Below are 22,338 nucleotides of genomic sequence, written 5' to 3'. Positions count from 1 at the left end.
TTCACTCTTGCCTTCTACACAGAATTGTAAAACAACTTCAATTAGAAGTATTAAAAGCAGCAACAAACGTTTCATACCTGAAAGATTCCTGTTAGATGTGTTCTTCTAGTGATTTCTTTTATTAAAACAGGTGCTAACCTCTTAGAACGCAGCTTCTTATGTACACAGAGAAAGTTAATTTCTACCATATCTTGTTGACTGGAAAAAAATAAATTCAAATTCAGTGTTCCATATTATGAAGCATAACAGTAGTTGCATAGCTGGCGTTAATTCCCACAAACTAAAGAAGCTCTACCAAAGATTTGGCATCCATATACACAGATAAAGAAAGGTGGCTCTAAGTGTATGTGTTCACTTAAGAAAAAATAGGCAAAATTTATAAAAAAGAAAGAATAAAAAAAAGTAAATAAACAAAAGACCATATTGTAAATAAAACATTTTAAACATTAATATTTAATAACCTTAAAAGCATACAGTATACGCTAATAAAATATGTTCAATATATTGATGAAATACAATATTCAAATGTAATTTTCTGTCTGCTTAAGATTTTCCGTATTATCTTACATGAGTATGACACATTAGCAGTACCAGCTGAACTCGGTTGAGTCCCTTGTTAGGCTGGGAGGAACGTAGAGAGTAGAGGTCCCCTTTTTGTTTTTGTTTCATTGTTGATGTCGGCTACCCCCCAAAATTGGGGGAAGTGCCTTGGTATATGTATGACACATCAAGGACATACTGCCAAGTCTTGATTACTAACGAAACCAATAGATTGAGGATGATCGATAACAGCATGGAACGTAAGGTCATCTCCCCTGGAGTCTCAAGTACCCATCAACCGCTTGCCCCACTTTCTTTACAGTAAAATCGGGCCAAATTTATGAGCTAAAATGGTTTGGAAAGACAAACTCCACAGATGTGAATTAAATTTCTCCCATTACTCCCTATACATAGGCCAGAACCCCAATTTAGGTGGAAGAAGAAACAGCTTGATGCCACAGAGTGGCATTTAACCCTTTTACCCCCAAAGGATGTACTGGTACGTTTCACAAAAGCCATCCCTTTACCCCCATGGACGTACCGGTACGTCCTTGCAAAAAAATGCTATAAAAAAATTTTTTCTTCATATTTTTGATAATTTTTTGAGAAAATTCAGGCATTTTCCAAGCGAATGAGACCAACCTGACCTCTCTATGACAAAAATTAAGGCTGTTAGAGCAATTTAAAAAAAATATACTGCAAAATGTGCTGGGAAAAAAATAACCCCCTGGGGGTTAAGGGTTGGAAATTTACAAATAGCCTGGGGGTAAAAGGGTTAAGATCAGAAGGATCCAGGGGAAGCCCCTGGAGACAAGGATAGGAGAATATAAATACCATGTGGTAAGGGCTTCTTGTTAGCTAAATGAACTGTATATAAGAGTATAAGGACTTGTATTCAGCAGTACCAGCTGAACTCGGTTGAGTCCCTTGTCAGGCTGGAGGAACGTAGAGCGTAGAGGTCCCCTTTTTTGTTTTGTTTCATTTGTTGATGTCGGCTACCCCCCAAAATTGGAGGAAGTGCCTTGGTATATGTATGTGTATGTATTCACATAACCCAATAATGTAAAACCAGAACTATAATCCTAAGTAAATGGCAAATACTTTCCTTTAGCCCCCATTTACAAATCCTCGGAGGTCCTTGAATAGAAGACCTTACTTTTCGATAATAAGGAAGAAACGGCTCGAAACAACCTCCTTTTCCCCAATGTTCCTAATCTTTCTGGCAGATGCTTGCACTGAGAAGGCCTCTTAATTCTGTATTGTGTCTGTTTGGGAAAATTGAGGAGCTGGAAGTCAGGTCCCTTTCCTTTGAAATCCCAATATTTAGAGTACATACTCCCTTAATTAAGCTGCCAACACTTGGAACCTCCAAATATAAAGAATGTTAACTCCCGGTTACCCACAGCCAAACAGACAAGTCTCCCACACCTGCGGTAATCTGTCCAATCACGAATGTGTAGGTCGTGGGTGTACTTAAGTGGTAAGCAGTAATGGAGATAGTCCTTCAAAGTTATATCACACTCAGCATTATTGTTAGGTCCTATGGATATAGCACCAGTACTAACATTGCTGAGAGACAACAGATACAGTCAACTTTCTTCTTTGAATTCATACAGCTAGCAATACCGCTGCTAAACTTTTCCCGGCAGTTGATTAATTATTGTCTCAAACACATGGCCATCTCTAGAGCGTGAAGAAATTCCTAGTTGAATCTAGTGGTCACAGTCACAACTACCAACCTTACTTGAAACTCTTCTAAATGAAGTAACCAACACTAAAGACAAAATTGCTAGAGAGGACATGTCAATTAATTGCTAAGGTACTGCCACTCCATTTCCTAAAACAGCTGCTATTTCAGGTGGATTGAATGGTAGGTATGCTGACCTGACAGCAAGTTCAGCATCTGAAAAAAAAGACTGCCTGGTGGCTAGCTATGCCTGAACTAGAGAAGTTTATAATGTCTGATGAAACATCTTTCTTGAACACTATCTAATCTTGCATTTCATAGTCTTTAAGTAGCAAGACCACGAGTGGGTCTGGACACCAGTGAGCTGTCTTGCTGGTGAGGTCAGAAGTGGGAGTTTTCTTCCTTCAAATGTTACATAACAGTAAAGTATAATACAATACCTAAATCCTCAAAAAGGAGAAGAGATACCAGCATGAAAACTATTATTATTATCAATATTACTTGCTAAGCTACAACCCTAGTTGGAAAAGCTGGATGCTATGAGCACAAGGGCTCCAACAGGGAAAATAGCCCAATAAGGAAAGGAAATAATGAAAAACTACAAGAAGTTTAATAACAATAACAACATTAAAATAAATATTTCATACATAAACTATAAAAACTTGAAAACAAAAAGAAGATATCACCTTCAAAATAACAAAAGCACGAGAAACAAGATAGAATAGTGTGCCCAAGTGTACCCTCAAGTAAGAGATCTCTAACCCAAGACAGCGGAAGACCATGGTACACAGGCTATGGCACTACCCAAGAATAGAGAACAATGGTTTAATTTTGTAGTGTCCTTCTCCTAGAAGAGCTGCTTAACATAGCCAGAGTCTCTTTTCAACCCTCACCAAGAGGAAAGTAGCCACTGAACAATTACTGTGTAGTAGTTAACCTCTTGAAAAGAAGAATTGTTTGGTAATTTCAGTGTTTTCAAGTATATGAAGAAAGAGGAGAATGTGTAAAGAATAGGGCAGACTATTCTGTGCATGTGTCGTCAAAGATGAAATGAGCCATAACCAGAGAGGGGGATCTAATGTGGTACTATCTGGCCAGTCAAAGGACCCAATAACTCTCTCGCAGTAGTATCTCGACAGGTAGCTGTACATAAAAAGGTGTTCTATCAAACTGCCAATATTAGGAGTATAAGAGATGAATATTATACAATATAAGGGTGCCAATTATGCAATGGGACAATCTGGGAGCCACCAGGGTCAACCCTTGTCCCAGCGTAATACCCACACGGTAGAATAGCTGGCGGAATCGGGTTGAACAAACAGGATATTTTCAATAACACCTTGGAAACAATATAGATAGCAATACAAAAGAAACAGCTACGATAACTGGTGAGGTTTTCATAAGATAATCACCCTTATATCACTTACAATGATATGGGTGTAAAAGAACCAATTACATAAGGAGAAAATGAATTCAAGTTTATAGACTAACGATAAAATTTGCAATCCTGGACTGAAAGGCCAAGGAATTCTGCAGAATCACAAACAAGGAAGGTGAATGACTGTTACCCAAGACTTGAGCATTAGCAGGTGATGTACGGCTAATCATACCTGTCTTTTAACCCTTTTACCCCCAGGCTATTTGGAAATTTCCAACCCTTAACCCCCAAGGGGATTATTTTTTTCCCAGCACAGTTTGCAGTATATATTTTTTAAATTGCTCTAACAGCCTTAATTTTTGTCATAGAGAGGTCAGGTTGGTCTCTTTCTCTTGGAAAATGCCTGAATTTTCTCAAAAAATTATAAAAAATATGAAAAAAAAAATTTTATAGCATTTTTTTGCAAGGACGTACCGGTACGTCCATGGGGGTAAAGAAATGACTTTTGTGAAACGTACCAGTACGTCCTTTGGGGGTAAACGGGTTAAACAAGCATACAACGTCCGGGATATTTGAAATATGAATACAGGCATTTTATGAGTGATAGGTTGTGAACAAATAAAAATAATTCATACTTACTGGTCATATATCCTAATTCTAGCAGGGACTGCAGATATAAACCCCACTAATCTGTTACTTTTGGTTATTCGAACACCTACATGCCACTGAGACTTCCAGCCAGGGGGCATCAAAGCCCAACGTAAAAATTCTCTACTATAGTCAAACCTGGAAAGATTGAAATACAATTTGACAATTACAATTATATAAATATGACAACAATATCTAAGAATCAATATACAATTCCAAAAGAAGCGTTTTGTAATCTGAACAATCACTATTCCAATATACTTGCCTAAACATATTATCATCATCTTCTACGTAGTTCTCATTCAGTAAGTTGTACAAATTTTGTAACTGTAAAGAGAAAAAAAAATCAAATGCTGATTGCCAATTATGAAGGATGAAATACTAATAGGTTAGAAATAAAACAAAATACATGTACATTACTGCAATGTTTTACATTTGTAATTTTACAACTGTTTTCATGGTCCCTCACAATTAACCCTTTAACCCCCAGGCTATTTGGAAATTTCCAACCCTTAACCCCCAGGGGATTATTTTTTTTCCCAGCACATTTTGCAGTATATTTTCTTTAAATTGCTCTAACAGCCTTAATTTTTGTCATAGAGAGGTCAGGTTGGTCTCATTCTCTTGGAGAATGCCTGAATTTTTTCAAAAAATTATCAAAAATATGAAAAAAATAATTTTTATAGCATTTTTTTACAAGGACGTACCAGTACGTCCATGGGGGTAAAGGGATGGGTTCTGTGAAACGTACCAGTACGTCCTTTGGGGGTAAAAGGGTTAACAGAATCAGTAATACATGAACATTGCACATAAAATTCATAAAACATTAAGTTCAAAACGACTCCAAATTTCAACACCCAGCCACGTGATATATATTTGCCCCTTCATCTACTTGTATTCACCTTACTCTCACCCTACCATATGCAAGACTAATTTGATGCAGATTTTTATAGTCAAACTAATTTATTTTGTGTAGTCTTTTGCAACTAGAAATTGTTTTTTATTAGAAGGCGTCCACTTGGTGTCAAATCATGAGTTTTATTGCCAAATGACATTTTGACATGAGGTATGACTAAACTGTACTATCATGGAAGGAATAAAAATTGTAGGATAAAGTATGGTAATGAACCTCAGTATCATTACCTTTCATAATCAAAATCCAAACTGCAACCATGGTTTGAAAAGAAGAGAACTACAAGCCTAAGTTATGACAAGACTATAACTTAACTACATATTTGGTAGGATATGTTGGAAAGCCCTGCTGCTTCCTCCGGTGCCTTAGGTGACCGCGGAGGTAGCAGCAGTAGGGGATTCAGCATTATGAAGCTTCATCTGTGGTGGATAATGTGGGAGGTTGGGCTGTGGCACCCTAGCGGTACCAGCTGAACTCGGCTGAGTCTCTGGTTAGGCTGGAGGAACGTAGAGAGTAGAGGTCCCCTTTTTGTTTTGTTTCATTGTTGATGTCGGCTACCCCCCAAAATTGGGGAAGTGCCTTTGGTATATGTATGTATGTATGTTGGAAGGTGCATCATTATTGAATTTCTAATTAATAAATTGCTAAGTTGTTGTTGTTGATGGGCACCATAATACAATACTGCATAGGAGTGTAATAGCCAGTGTTCATCAGGGCAGTGTTCTTGGCTCTTTACTTTTTATACTGTACCATATACAAGAACATGACAGGTAGTTTGACCTAGAAAATAAGCTCATTGTATATACAGATGATGCTACACTCTTGGCCTTAATTCCACCTCTTGAAAGTAGATCTGGGGTTGTTGAATCCCCTGATAAGATTTAGCCAAAAATATTAAACGGTGCAAATTATAGGGCACGAAATTGAACCATAACAAGTACATGACAGGTGGTTTAATCTAAAAGACACAAAGGGGGTCGGGGACACAAAGGGTCGCACTGGATAAGGAGAGCGCGCCGAGATGTTACCGCGACGCGACCAGAAAACTTATTGGAGATCGAGACCTGAGCAAGCATGCTCTCTGACCCCAGGTCGCCTCATGGCACGTATCACTTCGCCAGAGGTTACCCCGCATAGAAAACGGGAGTAGGGTAAACTAGACAAAATTCTGGTCGGTTGGGAGGAGATCCCAGATACTCCTAAGAAAGTAGTTTGAGGTAAGTACTCCGGGTTGGAACAACTAAAAAAATAAGCTCATTGCATATACAGATGATGCTACACTCTTGACCTTATTTCCACTCCTGAATGTAGATCTAGGACTGTTGAATCCCTTATAAAGATCTAGCTAAAATCATTGAATGGTGCAAAATAGGGGACACAAGTACACGATAGGTGGCTTGAACTAGCAAATAAGCTCATTGCTATTATGCAGATGATACTACTCTCTTTGCTTCAATTCCACCTCCTGAAAGTAGATCTGGGGTTGTTGAATCCCTTAATAAAGATCTAGCCAAAAATATTGAATGGTGCAAATTATGGAGCATGAAATTGAACCCTAACAAAACTCAACATATGATTGTAAGTAGATTGAGAACAGTGGCTCCTTGGCATCTAAATCTTTGCATTGATCGTATTTCTTTAACTATATACAACATATTTACAATTTTGTGTGATTCTTGATAGCAAATCTACTTTAGAGAAACACATTCAGTCTATTTCTTCCTCAATTCTAAAAAAAATTGACTTGAGAAAATCTTTTTGAACCTTTCATTCTACTTTCTTTTGAGTATTTTTCTCCTGTTTGGTTTTTAGATGCTGAATCTCATTCTAATTTATTGGACAAAAACTAAACTTCTATCTAATTTCTTGTCCCTGATGCTTAATTTATGGCACCGTTGATCAGTTCATTCTTTATGTATGTTGCGTAAGATTTTTCAGTTCTGGCCATCCTTTATATTCATATCTTCCAATAATGTACTATCCTGTACGTAGTACAAAGTATGCATCTAATTCTAAATTTTAACTTCCTATCATAAGACTCAACAATATTCGGTAGTCTGGAAATTTTATTCCAGCTGTGACCAGATTATGGAGTGAGCTTCCTAATTGGGCAGTTGAATCAGTGGAACTGCAGTAGTTCAAACTTTCAGAGAATATTTTATATTGAATACTTTGACATAAGTCTTTCTTCATGGTTTATACAGTATATGACAAATCTATCTTAAGATTGTTACCGATCAAAAGATATCCTATATTTTTTATCAATCATTCTCATATATAGTTCATTGATTTCCTTATTTCCTTTCTCCAAGGGGCTATTTTTCCTTCTTGGAGCACTTTGGCTTGTAGCATCCTACTTTTCCATATAAGGTTGTAGTTTAGGTAGTAGTAATAATAATATCTTGCATATTTTGTAAAACTTTCAATAACTGGATGCAAAATACATGCAAGGGAGTAAATATATCTGGACATACAGTATGGCAAATAATCCCAAAATAAAGCCTCAGAATACTTCCTCTCAGACACTTCATACAGAATAAGACCTTGCCTTTAAACTCCAGCTTTGAATATTATTATTTTGCCTCTCCAATTTCTTTGTAAATGATTATGCATTTCTATTCTTTTGAAAAGTAAATGACTTACGAATGATTCAATGGATAAATCATGTTATTACTCTGCTCTAATAAAAGTACTGTACTGTACTTGTGGAAACACAAGTACCAACAATATTTATGGAAACACAAGTACGAAGTGCCAACAACACCATTGGTGGAAACAAGTATGAAGTGCCAACATCATCATTGGTGGAAACAAGTATGAAGTGCCAACAACATCATTGGTGGAAACAAGTACGAAGTGCCAACATCATTGGTGGAAACAAGTACGAAGTGCCAACAACATCATTGGTGGAAACAAGTACGAAGTGCCAACATCATTGGTGGAAACAAGTACGAAGTGCCACAAACATCATTGGTGGAAACACAAGTACGAAGAGCCAACAACATCATTGGTGGAAACAAGTATGAAGTGCCAACAACATCATTGGTGGAAACAAGTATGAAGTGCCAACAACATCATTGGTGGAAACAAGTACGAAGTGCCAACATCATTGGTGGAAACAAGTACGAAGTGCCAACAACATCATTGGTGGAAACAAGTACGAAGTGCCAACATCATTGGTGGAAACAAGTACGAAGTGCCAACATCATTGGTGGAAACAAGTACGAAGTGCCAACAACACCATTGGTGGAAACAAGTACGAAGTGCCAACATCATTGGTGGAAACAAGTACGAAGTGCCAACAACATCATTGGTGGAAACAAGTACGAAGTGCCACAAACATCATTGGTGGAAACAAGTACGAAGTGCCAACATCATTGGTGGAAACACAAGTATGAAGTGCCAACAACATCATTGGTGGAAACAAGTACGAAGTGCCAACAACATCATTGGTGGAAACAAGTGCGAAGTGCCACAAACATCATTGGTGGAAAAAAGTGCGAAGTGCCACAAACATCATTGGTGGAAACAAGTACGAAGTGCCAACATCATTGGTGGAAATAAGTACGAAGTGCCAACAACATCATTGGTGGAAACAAGTACGAAGTGCCAACAACATCATTGGTGGAAACACAAGTACGAAGAGCCAACAACATCATTGGTGGAAACACGAGTACGAAGTGCCAACAACACCATTGGTGGAAACACAAGTACGAAGTGCCAACAACACCATTGGTGGAAACACAAGTATGAAGTGCCAACAACATTATTGGTGGAAACACAAGTATGAAGTGCCAACAACATCATTGGTGGAAACAAGTACGAAGTGCCAACATCATCATTGGTGGAAACACAAGTATGAAGTGCCAACAACATTATTGGTAAAAACACAAGTACCAACAACATTCTTGAAAAATTACAAATTTGGAAATAATTTGTATTTATCCTAGCATACAAACCTGGAGATATTTATAGGGGTATTAGTCTCGGCGGAGCTGAAAGATAAGCCAAGATAATTTTAGTGAGGGATAACTACCCCATCTGCTAGTTAGTGAGTGGTGGTAGAGTAGCCTGGCTACCCCACCCACTCACACTTCTTGGCTGAGTAACCACTTGTTTTCTGGCAGGACTTCTTGAAGGACAGGGTGGGGAGCCAATTTGTATAAATAGCTCCAGGTTTGTAGGCTAGGAAAAATACAAATTCCTGTACCTCCAAATTTGTCATTTGTTCCGGCATAAATACATATCCTCCGCTATTTATAGAGGTGACTTACTCTTAGGAGGGAGGAATTCCTCACCAACTGGCCTTGGCTATGATCAGGGGTTCTCTCTACTTCGATCTGAGATCGAAAGTAGTAGTAACCTTAACCTCGCTAAAATCAAGTGGCGGTATAGGGTAACACACTGCTAGCGGCCCGCAGAAGCTTGTGTGTGAGAGCAACTAGCAATGTGGCTTGTCTTTAACGTAGAAACTCGAGTATAAAACTAGAGTTCTTAAGACTTACCCAAGACCCTCCTTCTAAGAGGTATTGGGGACGTATCAAAGTATTATTACTGTACTTATGAGGCACAAGGGAAATGAGTTTTACCTGCAAAGAGGTGAAGTCAGCTCTGCTGAGGCTTGCGTAGTTGTTTTCCCCAGAGAGGGGGAAAGGTGAAAGGAAGAAAGGAGCCAGTCATTCTTACTCATTTACCACAGACTAACCCCAGTGCCTTCAGCCCTCAACCCTCTGCTACTTGTCCATCAAGGAGCTTGAGGCATTAAACCACTTGTTGAGCGGCCACCACTGGATCGACGAAAAAAGTCTCCATGTTGCCCGTGGGTTATGTCTTGCAGGTAGTAAGCGATGAAGGTCGTTTGACGCTTCCACATGCTGCTTGCAGTACCTGCGCCACAGAGTAGTTTTCTTGATCGCCAGGGACGTTGCAATGACCCTGACAGCAGGAGCTCTAGGTTGTTTGGACGGAGGAGGGTCTGGATTGAGAGCTCTCTCAATCACTTTCCTATTCCAAGAGGAAATGGTATTCCTTGTGACCCTCCTCTTGACCTTCCCCGTGCTACCGAAAAGCGCTTGCATACGGGTGCGAGCTACTGCCGTTCTTTTAAAGTAACACCTCAGACTCCTAACTGGACAGAGTAACAGTTGGTCAGGATCTTTGGTTACAAAACGAAGACTCTCTATCCAGAATGGACCAAACCTAGAGTCCAGCACATAGCTGAGGATTACTTCTCTCCATCTCCTGGAGTGGGAGACATCTGAAGATAGACCATGCAATTCGCTAACTCACTTGGCCGAGGCCAAAGCGAGCAGGAACACTTGTTTTCCACGTGAGGTAGCGATCTGAAGCCTGCCGTATTGGTTCGTAAGGGGGGCCTTCAGAGACTCAAGGACCTGAACCACGTTCCAAAGAGGAGGTCTAAGTTCCGACTGGGGACAAGTAAGCTCGTAACTATATGAGTAATGAATGTTCCAACGGACAGGAAATATCTACTCCTTTCAGATTAAATGCAAGACTCAAGGCTGAGTGGTAGCCTTTGACTTCCAAAACCAAGAGAAGCATTTCTTCCCAAAGTGTACAAGGAACTCCTCTATAGTTGGAACAGAGGCATCAAGGGAAGAGATACCCCTTCCACAACACCAACCACCGAAAACAGACAGCTTTGCCTGGTAGACTGCCTCTGTGGATCGTCTGAGGTGTCCAGCCATTCTTTTCGCAACACATTGCCATAAAAGCCTCTCTGTGTGAGGTGGTGCTGGACAGCCTCCAGGCGTAAAGACGAAGTAAAGCTACGGTTCTGTGGTAAATATTGGCATGGGGTTGTTTGTGCAGGTCGTGCCGTAGAAGGAGTTCCCTCTGGATCTCCGTGAGGAGTTGCAGAAGGTCTGGGAACCACTCTGCATGATGCCATAGTGGAGCTATCAGTCATAGGTTGCTTCTTGCTTGAACCTGGTTGAGGACTTTTCTCAAAAGACAGCACGGGGGAAACGCTTACGCGTCCAGGTTTACCCACCGTTGTTAACAAGCATCTTGCCAAAGATGCTTGGGGATCCAGGACTGGGGAGCAGTATGGCAAGATGCTTGGGGATCCAGGACTGGGGAGCAGTATAACGGGAGCCTCAGCGTAACCAGAGTTCCAAGATCCCAAAGGGTCAAAGCAGCGGGAAACCTTGTGTCACGAAAGCCTGAAAGCTCAATGTGACGTGAGGCACAAGAGCCCGGGGGCTCAGCGTAACCAGGGTTGTGAGACCCCGAAGGATCAACGCAACAGGAGACCGAAACCTCCCTGTCACGAGAATCCAAAGATTCAACGTGACGGATGGCAAGAGAGCCCGAAGGCTCAGCGTAACCATCATTGTGAGAGCCAGAGGGCTCAACGTAACCGGACCCCGAAGGTTCCAAGTTGCGAGAACCCGAAAGTTCAACGCGATGGAGGCCTGAAGGTCTCACAGTCACGAGAACCCGAAGTTTCAACATAAGAGCCCAAAGGCTCATGATCACACTAACCCGAAAGGTGATGATCATGAGACCCTGAAGGGCCAACATGAGCATAACCCACAGGTTCAAAAAAAGTCTCCTCAAAGCCCTAGGAGGAGAACATCTGGAATGGAGAGGGGTCACAAATACCTCCACCCTACAAACCTTCGAAGAATGTAAAGCTGACTCCTCCCAAGGGTGAGACTGCTCCACCTCGAGAGCTACCTCCCCAATAGAGAAGGTTTGTTCTCCCGAAAGAGAACTTCGCTTAAGGCAGTGTTCTACCTATGCCCCATGAGAAGCGTAAGCGTGACCGCCGAGGCCCAGTGGCGGTCTTCTCTCGCGAACAAGAGACGTGTTCCCCCGAAGGGGAAACCTGCCTCGGAGTATGCCACCGCCCCTGGTGGATCACCAACATCCTCAGCGTCTGACACAGACTCAGGTCTGATCAACGGGCTGCTGTGCATGCGCCCACAGAAGGAGGGTCAACCTCCGCGGAGGAAGGAGAAGAACGCCTTCTCTCCGCTCCAAATTGAAGGATTTAAAAAAGAACCTCCTTCGAAAGGGGACCATCAACGCCCAGCGATGGCCAAAAAGACATGATGTTGGTAAATGAGCAGGCACTCCCCGGGGGAAGGGACGGAGCTGACTCAAAAGGGGAGTCAACACCATCACCTATCAGGCAGGGTTGACCTGGAGTAACCAGCCTGCGCTGCTACTTGTCCGTTCCCCGGGAAGGGCTCATCGGAGAAGCAGTTTCCGAAAGAGGTTGGGGGGTACAAGAAGAAAATCACGATTTCGTCGATTTTGTGGAAGACCCCGAAGGCAGAGAATCGCACTTAGCCGCCTTCTTCTTTCGGCACCCGAACCTCTCCTACTGGGAGGCAGACCACTCCCTACACTAATCACATGTGTCGTCCCTAGAACACCGATGGCCCCAGCAAGCCAGGTATAGCAGGCGAGGGTTCGCCTCAACGGACGACATAAAAGTACCACATGCACGCCCCTCGGGACCAGGACAAGTACGCATACCGGGACTCCTGTCACACACAATCTGAAAAGAGAAAAGGAGAAAGATTAGTCAAGGCAAGTCAAATGCGGGAGAGAGCGACAGTATGTCCGCACTCTACCGAGCCCCAAAAAGCAAAGTGGTTACTCAGCTGAAAGATATGTGAGTGGGGTAGCCAGGCTACCCCACCCCAACCCGCTAACTAGCGGAAGAGGTAGTTATCCCTTACTAAAATTATCTTGGCTCGTCTTTCAGCTACGCCAAAAGTAATACCCTTATAAATAGAGGAGGGTTTATATTTGCACTCAACAAACATAAGTACCAATAACATTCGTAGAAAACACAATTACGCTACCAACAACATTCATGGAATACAGAAGTTCCAACAACATTCGTAGAAAACACAATTCCAAAAACATTTGTGGAATACATAAGTTCCAACAACATTTGTGGAATACACAAGTACCAAAAACATTCATGTAAAACACAAGTACCAATAACATTTGTGGAAACACAAGTATTAACAACATTCTTAAAACTACAACCAACTAGAAAAGCATTCTGAGAGTGCAGACCTCTGCCTGGGCAGATTATTTCTCAAAAAACCCGCTTGCCTTTCCCAGTATCAATTTAGACCGTAGGCATATTTTTTGGTTGACCTTTTGCTGGACCTTGACCTTTGACCTAAGACTTTCAAATTTGAATCACTTCTACGTCTCAACATAACAATTAATCCCTGAAAGTTTCACTACTTAATGAGTAAAATTGTAGTTTTTCAAATACAAAGAAACGGACGAACAGGGGTGAAAACAATCTTTTCACAACTTTGTTGGCGGAGGTAAACAACATTTGTAGAAACACAAGCACCAACATGAAACAGAGCTATGATAAGATTCCAGAAAAGAATTTTGTTTCAACTCTATGGAAGGGAACTATCAAATATGAAGTTTACTTACAACGTCTTCGTTAAGAGGATCGAGGGTATCCCATTGGAAACCGTCGGGAAGGTTATAAGGCTATGAAGTTTACTTACAACTTCTTCGTTAAGAAGATCAAAGGCCTCTCATTGGAAACCGTCAGGAAGGTCATAACACTATTAAGTTTACTTACGACTTCTTCATTAAGAAGATCAAAGGCCTCTCATTGGAAACCGTCAGGAAGGTCATAACACTATTAAGTTTACTCACGACTTCTTCATTAAGAAGATCGAAGGTCTTTCATCGGAAATTGTCAAGAAGGTTATAACACTACTAAGTTTACTTACGACTTCTTCGTTAAGAAGATCAAAGGCCTCTCATTAGAAATCTTCAAGATGGTTATAAGGCTATGAAATCTACTTACGACTTCTTCATTAAGAAGATCTAGGGTATCCCACTGGAAACCGTCGGGAAGGTTATAAGGCTCCTGTTTAATTTCTGAAATGGGCTTGGCTGGTTCAATGGCTTCATTAACATTGGCTTCTATGTCCTCAGCTGGAAGAGACAAAAAATATATACTGCAGACACAATAAAAGAGCAATCATAGGAAAATCATTGATAAATAGGTCCTATACTTTAACCCTTTTACCCCCAAAGGACGTACTGGTATGTTTCACAAAACCCATCCCTTTTCCCCTCATGGACGTACCGGTACGTCCTTGCAAAAAAATGCTATAAATTTTTTTTTTCATATTTTTGATAATTTTTTTTAAAAATTCAGGTATTTTCCAAGAGAATGAGACCAACCTGACCTCTCTAAGACAAAAATTAAGGCTGTTAGAGCAATTTCAAAAAAATATACTGCAAAATGTGCTGGGAAAATAATAACCCCCTGGGGGTTAAGGGCTGGAAATTTCCAAATAGCCTGGGGGTAAAAGGGTTAAAATATAATAATTTTAATACTTATCTGGAATCTGCTATCATTTCTCAACCGAATGAAAAAAATGACCTTAGTTAAAGAAAATCAACTCTCCCTGAATGTGTGGAATTGCAGTCCCAGTGATAAGGCTCTGGCTGCTCTCCTCTTTACTGACTCACATGTAAACAAACCAATAGGAACAGATTTCTCTTAAAGAATAAATAAGGTTATTTTAGATATTAGATAGTTTTCAATTATCTTCACCTGGAATTCCTTACTGATTCCCCCACTGCTAGGAAGGGAGTTATTATTAGCATTATTATTACTTTCTAAGCTACAATCCTGGTTGGAAAAGCAGGATGCTATAGGCCCAAGGGCTCCAACAGAGAAAACTGCACAGTGAGGAAAGGCAACGATAATCAAACTACAGAAGAAGTAACCAACAATTAAAATAATGCATACTCAGAACATCAACATTATCACAATAAATCTTTCATATAAAAAACTGTAAAAACTTAAACAAGAGGAAGCAAAATATGGAAGAATAGTGTGCTTAAGTATATCCTCAAGCAAGAGAAATCTACCTCAAGACAATGAAAGACCATGGTACAGAGGCTATGGCATTACCGAAGACTAGCAAACAATGGTTTGATTTTGGAGTGTCCTTCTCCTAGAAGAGCTGCTTACCATAGCTAAAGAGCCTCTTCTACCCTTACCGAGAGGAAAGCAGCCACTGAACAATTACAGTGCAGTAGTTAATCCCTTGAGTGAATACGAATTGTTTGACAATCTCAGTGTTGTCAGGTGGATGAGGATAGAGGAGAATATGCAAAGAATAGGCCAGACTGTTTGGTGTATGTGTAGGCAAAAGGAAATTGAACTGTAACCAGAAAAAAGCATCCAACGTAGTATTGTCTGGCCAGTTAAAGGACCCACTAACTCTCTAGCCGTAGTATGTCAACGGGTGGCATAAAAGAAAACAATATCTCTTTTACCGCTCAGCACATTTGAACACCATGGCTATAATGCATTGTTGACATACATATGCACTCATCTTCCAAAGTACCATGGAGAATAGAAAAACTGAGGCATAGACTGGCTCAAGAAAATAAGCAAAAACAAACAAAACTCTTCTTAAACAAAAATTTTATGAAAAAAAAAACACTCAAATTCAACTAATATTGTTTTTTCTTAGCTGCCCCATTTTGGACTTGAAGGCCCAACAATTATTAAAAAAGAAATTTGTGCTCTTGCAATAATGAGATGTCTCACAGGAGTATAAAATACAGGAGAGGGGGTTCCCAAACCCCTCGTCCCGTCCCTTTGTCGCCTCTTACAACACGTAAAAACCTTGCAATTCATAAATGCTGTTGATATTAATAGCTCCAGGCAACTAATGAGCATCCGAGCCTCTACTGGAGACCAGACAGTTCCAATTGATGTGACTTTCAAATGTCCCTTACCAAATTGGATGCTGAAGCATTCAAAAATACAGCAACGAGACATATGGATTTTACAGTTCTAAGAAGATACCTTGGCTTATTCTTTGATGCAAGTCCAACTGATCAAACAGCCTGTTCTAACCTTAAAGCACTCCCTTCCAGCAAGAGTTACACTGGCAGTTGTAGCTGTAATGGACAGAAAAACCCCAAATGCTACCAAGTTTGGCATAAATAAGCTTAGAAACAGATATATCCTCAGAATGGGTTACAGGCCCGTCCTGTTTTGCGGATACACTCAAGGGACGGGAGCCTCACACACAAATTAGTATCAGATACCTTAAGACGTTATTATCACATAAATTAAGAGAGAATTTCAGTAGCCCCAGAAATCATCAAACCCAACACCAGTGACAAATAGATAAAAAATTTTCCCTAACTATTCAAATTTCTCTGAATTAAAAAATTGACTTCTGATCTTGTAATACTTCAGATTCACTAGCTGTAACGAACTGATGAATTTCAGCCTGAAGGGGTCAATGGGACAGGGGAAACCTGAACACTATAATCCAAACATGCTTTCATTTCTCGCATTCACACTCTCACTCTGACGTATATCTGCTTCCACTCCACCATTTGCTGCAACGACAGACCCCAAGTACTTGAACTGATCTAGTTCCTGAGGTAACTTTCCATTCAACATGACATTCAACCTCGCACCACCCTCCCTTCTCATGCATCTCATAACCTTACTCTTACCCACGTTAACTCTCAACTTCCTTCGCTCACATACCTTTCCAAACTCTGTCACTAATCGACCAAGCTTCTCTTCTAAGTCTACAACCAGTGCAGTACCATTTGCAAACAACAACCGATTTACCTCCCATTCATGATCACTCTCGTCTATCAGTTTCAATCCTCGACTAAGCAATCGAGCATTCACCTCTCTCACCACTACATCAACAAACAAATTGAACAACCATGGCGACATCACTCATCCCTGTCTCAGCCCCACTCTCACTGGAAACCATTCGTTCACTTCATTTCCTATTCTAACACACGATTTACTACCTTCGTAGAAACTTTTCACTGCTTGCAACAACCTTCCACCAATTCCATGTAACCTCATCAACTTAATAAAAATATAATTCTTAAAGCATTAAAACATTAATTTAACTGATCATTATCACCAAATAGAGAAATAGTTATTGAACTTATTTTTGTACTTTAACACATTTATGCAGTGAATCATTTCTGGATCTTAGCTGTAAGGGAGGATATGAAGTCCAGGCTCCTGGAATCGCAACAAGTTACCTCAATTACACTGCCTTGAGTGTAAACCTCAATTTATTTAATTTAGACCATATGATCCACCACTGAGGTCAGGAGGTCACTCACTGCTAAGCCACAAAAAAAAGGGAAAACTTCATTTTGGCAATATCAAGTAAAACCCGAGGTGTGAGAAAAAAAAAATGGTAAACAAGAAACATGAGTCCACTTATATTCATCCATTGAATCTTTTAATATATGTCTATGGGGGAAGATGTATTTTGACAAGACTTACTTATTTTAGGCACAGGTTGAGTATTCCAAAACTGAAATTCTCTCTGGAACTGCATCTTCCGCATATATCTCTCTACCTCCGGCAACATTGGGGGCACCTGGGTTCCAACACCTATGCCACTTGCCTGGAAAAAATATACCTTTAATCAGGCAGCTGTTGTCACTAGGGGAAAAATGTTATTTTTATTAATAAAATAAATTTTTGAATATACTTACCCGGTGATCATATAAGCTGTCAGCTCTGCTGCCCGACAGAAAAACCTAAGGACAAAATACGCCAGCGATCGCTATACAGGTGGGGGTGTATATCAACTGCGCCATCTGTCGAGCAGGTACTCAAGTACTCCATGTCAACACAGAACCAATTTTCTCCTCGGCCCACTGGGTCTCTATTGGAGAGGAAGGGAGGGTCCTTTAATATATGATCACCGGGTAAGTATATTCAAAAATTTATTTTATTAATAAAAATAACATTTTTCAATATTAAACTTAGCCGGTGATCATATAAGCTGATTCACACCCAGGGGGGTGGGTAGAGACCAGCATTACATGTTGACATTATTATGAGCTAAGTATTTTGTATTTCATTTTAGCAGTTATTCAAAATAACAAACATAAAATAAATAAGTACCTGGTAAGGAAGTCGACTTGAACAATTACTCTGCCTTTTTAAGTACGTCTTCCTTACTGAGCCTCGCGATCCTCATAGGATGCTGAGCGACTCCTAGGAGCTGAAGTATGAAGGGTTGCAACCCATACTAAAGGACCTCATCAAAACCTCTAATCTAGGCACTTCTCAAGAAAAGAATTTGACCACCCGCCAAATCAACCAGGATGCGAAAGGCTTCTTAGCCTTCCGGACAACCCAAAAACAACAATAAAAAACATTTCAAGAGAAAGATTAAAAAGGTTATGGAATTAGGGGAATGTAGTGGTTGAGCCCTCACCCACTACTGCACTCGCTGCTACGAATGGTCCCAGGGTGTAGCAGTTCTCGTAAAGAGACTGGACATCTTTAAGATAAAAAGACGCGAACACTGACTTGCTTCTCCAATAGGTTGCGTCCATTATACTCTGCAGAGATCTGTTTTGTTTGAAGGCCACTGAAGTTGCGACAGCTCTAACTTCATGTGTCCTTACCTTCAGCAAAGCATGGTCTTCCTCATTCAGATGGGAATGAGCTTCTCGTATCAACAGTCTAATATAATAGGAAACTGCATTCTTCGACATGGGTAAAGAAGGTTTCTTAATAGCACACCATAAAGCTTCTGACTGTCCTCGTAAAGGTTTAGTTCGTTTTAAATAAAACTTGAGAGCTCTAACAGGGCACAAGACTCTTTCTAGTTCATTTCCAACCAAATTAGAAAGGCTTGGAATATCGAACGATTTCGGCCAAGGACGAGAAGGTAGTTCGTTTTTGGCTAGAAAACCAAGCTGCAAAGAACATGTAGCCATTTCAGATGAAAATCCGATGTTCCTGCTGAAGGCGTGTATCTCACTGACTCTTTTAGCTGTAGCTAAGCAGACGAGGAAAAGAGTTTTCAAAGTGAGATCTTTAAATGAGGCTGATTGTAGTGGCTCGAACCTTTCTGACATAAGGAATCTTAGTACCACGTCTAAATTCCAACCTGGTGTGGCCAAACGACGCTCCTTCGAGGTCTCAAAAGACTTAAGGAGGTCCTGTAGATCTTTGTTGTTGGAAAGATCTAAGCCTCTGTGACGGAAGACTGCTGCCAACATGCTTCTGTAACCCTTGATCGTGGGAGCTGAAAGAGATCTTTCCTTCCTTAGGTATAAAAGGAAGTCAGCTATCTGAGTTACAGAGGTACTGGTTGAGGATACTGATACCGACTTGCACCAGCTTCGGAAGACTTCCCACTTCGACTGGTAGACTTTAAGAGTGGATGTCCTCCTTGCTCTAGCAATCGCTCTGGCTGCCTCCTTCGAAAAGCCTCTAGCTCTCGAGAGTCTTTCGATAGTCTGAAGGCAGTCAGACGAAGAGCGTGGAGGCTTGGGTGTACCTTCTTTACGTGTGGCCGACGCAGAAGGTCCACTCTTAGAGGAAGTGTTCTGGGAACGTCCACTAGCCATTGCAGTACCTCGGTGAACCATTCTCTCGCGGGCCAGAGGGGAGCAACCAACGTCAACCTTGTCCCTTCGTGAGAGGCGAACTTCTGCAGTACTCTGTTGACAACCTTGAACGGGGGGAATGCATAAAGGTCTAGATGGGACCAATCCAGAAGAAAGGCATCTATATGAACTGCTGCTGGGTCCGGGATCGGCGAGCAATATATTGGGAGCCTCTTGGTCATCGAGGTTGCAAATAGATCTATGGTAGGTTGGCCCCACAAGGCCCATAGTCTCTTGCATACATTCATGTGAAGGGTCCATTCTGTTGGGATGATTTGACCCTTCCGGCTGAGGCGGTCTGCCATGACATTCATGTTGCCTTGAATGAACCTCGTTACTAGAGACAGGTTTAGATCTCTTGACCAGGTGAGGAGGTCCCTTGCGATCTCGTATAACGTCATCGAATGAGTCCCTCCTTGCTTGGAGATGTACGCTAAGGCTGTGGTGTTGTCGGAGTTCACCTCCACCACCTTGCCTAGAAGGAGGGACTTGAAGCTTCTCAAGGCCAGATGAACTGCCAGTAGCTCCTTGCAGTTGATATGTAACGTTCTTTGATCCGCGTTCCACGTGCCCGAGCATTCCCGACCGTCTAATGTCGCACCCCAGCCCGTGTCCGATGCGTCCGAGAAGAGGACGTGGTTGGGGGTCTGAACAGCCAGTGGCAGACCCTCTCTGAGGTGAATGTTGTCCTTCCACCAAGTCAGTGAAGACTTCATCTTCTCGGAAATAGGGATCGAGACCGCTTCTAGCGTCTTGTCCTTTCTCCAGTGAACAGCTAGATGAAATTGAAGGGGTCGGAGGTGCAGTCTCCCTAACGCAATGAACTGGTCCAGTGATGAAAGCGTCCCTATCAGACTCATCCACTGTCTGACTGAACACCGGTCTTTCTTTAGCATGTTCTGGATGCATTCTTGGGCTTGACTGATTCTGGGGGCCGACGGAAAAGCCCGAAAAGCTTGACTCTGAATCTCCATTCCTAGGTACACTATAGTTTGGGATGGGACGAGTTGGGACTTTTCCATATTGACCAGGAGACCCAATTCCTTGGCCAGATCCAGAGTCCATTTTAGATTCTCCAGACAGCGACGACTTGACGAAGCTCTTAGAAGCCAGTCGTCCAAATAGAGGAAGGCTCTGATGTCTGCTAAATGCAGGAATTTGGCAATATTCCTCATCAGTTTCGTAAAAACAAGAGGCGCCGTGCTTAGGCCAAAGCACAGGGCTTGAAATTGGTATACAACCTTCCCGTGAACGAACCTTAGAAAAGGTTGGGAATCTGGGTGGATGGGGACGTGAAAGTAAGCGTCCTTGAGGTCTAAAGAGACCATCCAGTCTTCCTTCCTGACCGATGCTAGAACCGACTTTGTCGTCTCCATGGTGAACGTCTGCTTTGTGACAAAGACATTCAGAGCACTGACGTCTAGCACCGGTCTCCACCCTCCTGTCTTCTTCACGACTAAGAAGAGACGGTTGTAGAAACCCGGGGATTGATGGTCCCGGACTTTGACTACCGCTCCCCTTTGTAGTAAGATAGACACCTCTTGCTGCAAAGCTAGTCTCTTGTCCTCCTCTCTGTACCTGGGAGAGAGGTCGATGGGAGTTGTTGCTAGAGGGGGCTTGCGCAAGAATGTAATCTTGTACCCCTCTCTGAGTAACTTCACAGATTGTGCGTCTGCGCCCCTGTTCTCCCAGGCCTGCCAGTAGTTCTTGAGCCTGGCTCCCACTGCTGTCTGAAGAAGGTGGCAGTCAGACTCTGCCTCTAAAGGACTTGGAACCTTTCTTCTTGCTCCCACGTTTACCTTCGGCACGAGCACCTCCTCTGCTGGAGGCTCTGCCACGAAAGGGCGGAATGAACCTTGACGCTGGAGTATCCATCCTGGGTCTAGACACGGAGGGCAAAGGGGTGGCTTTGCGTGCGGATGACACAACCAGGTCATGTGTGTCTTTTTGAATCAAGGAGGCAGCAATCTCCTTGATCAACTCCTCAGGGAAGAGGCACTTCGAGAGAGGAGCAAACATAAGCTCCGATCTTTGACATGGGGTTACTCCAGCTGACAAGAAGGAGCAAAGGTGTTCCCGTTTCTTGAGGACCCCGGAAACGAAAGAAGCCGCAAGCTCACTAGAACCATCCCGTATGGCTTTGTCCATGCAGGACATTATGAGCATGGAAGTTTCCTTGTCAGAAGGGGAGGTCTTCCTGCTCAACGCTCCCAAACACCAGTCCAAAAAGTTAAAAACTTCGAACGCTCTGAATACTCCTTTCATCAGATGGTCTAAATCCGAAGGAGTCCAACAAATCTTGGAGCGTCTCATGGCCAGCCTGCGGGGAGAGTCTACAAGACTTGAGAAGTCGCCCTGGGCAGAGGCAGGAACTCCTAAGCCGAGAACTTCTCCCGTGGCATACCAGACGCTAGATCTGGAAGCAAGCTTGGCAGGGGGAAACATGAAAGCTGTCTTCCCAAGTTGCTTCTTGGACTGCAACCAATCTCCCAGCACTCTTAAAGCTCTCTTGGATGAGCGGGCGAGGACGAGCTTCGTAAAGGCAGGTGCGGATGACTGCGTGCCTAAAGCGAACTCAGAGGGAGGAGAGCGTGGTGCTGCAGACACAAACTGATCAGGATATAAATCCTTGAACAGTGCAAGCACTTTCCTTAAGTCTAAGGAGGGAGGCGTGGTCTTGGGTTCGTCGATGTCCGTGTGCGGGTCGTCAAGATGTGC

General features: G+C 42.0%; 1 protein-coding gene across 3 annotated transcripts in view; it reads right to left on the bottom strand.

Moving 5' to 3' along the window:
- The window catches only part of Nmt (N-myristoyl transferase), a 66,143-nt gene that overhangs the window by 12,032 nt on the left and 31,773 nt on the right, over positions 1-22,338 (bottom strand). For all 3 annotated transcript variants that reach the window (XM_068352754.1, XM_068352755.1, XM_068352753.1), the window contains exons 3-7: positions 17,492-17,615; positions 13,994-14,124; positions 4,519-4,580; positions 4,245-4,391; positions 78-198 (exon numbers count right to left, since the gene is read on the bottom strand). In XM_068352754.1, the coding sequence (XP_068208855.1) occupies positions 78-198; positions 4,245-4,391; positions 4,519-4,580; positions 13,994-14,124; positions 17,492-17,615 (585 nt within the window). The remainder of the gene's footprint in view (positions 1-77; positions 199-4,244; positions 4,392-4,518; positions 4,581-13,993; positions 14,125-17,491; positions 17,616-22,338) is intronic.

Source organism: Palaemon carinicauda, chromosome 29 (genome assembly GCF_036898095.1).
Source record: "Palaemon carinicauda isolate YSFRI2023 chromosome 29, ASM3689809v2, whole genome shotgun sequence".
Taxonomy (NCBI): Eukaryota; Metazoa; Arthropoda; class Malacostraca; order Decapoda; family Palaemonidae; genus Palaemon; species Palaemon carinicauda.
The sequence above is the reverse complement of the archived record's forward strand: the minus strand, read 5'-3'. Positions and strand labels throughout refer to the sequence as shown.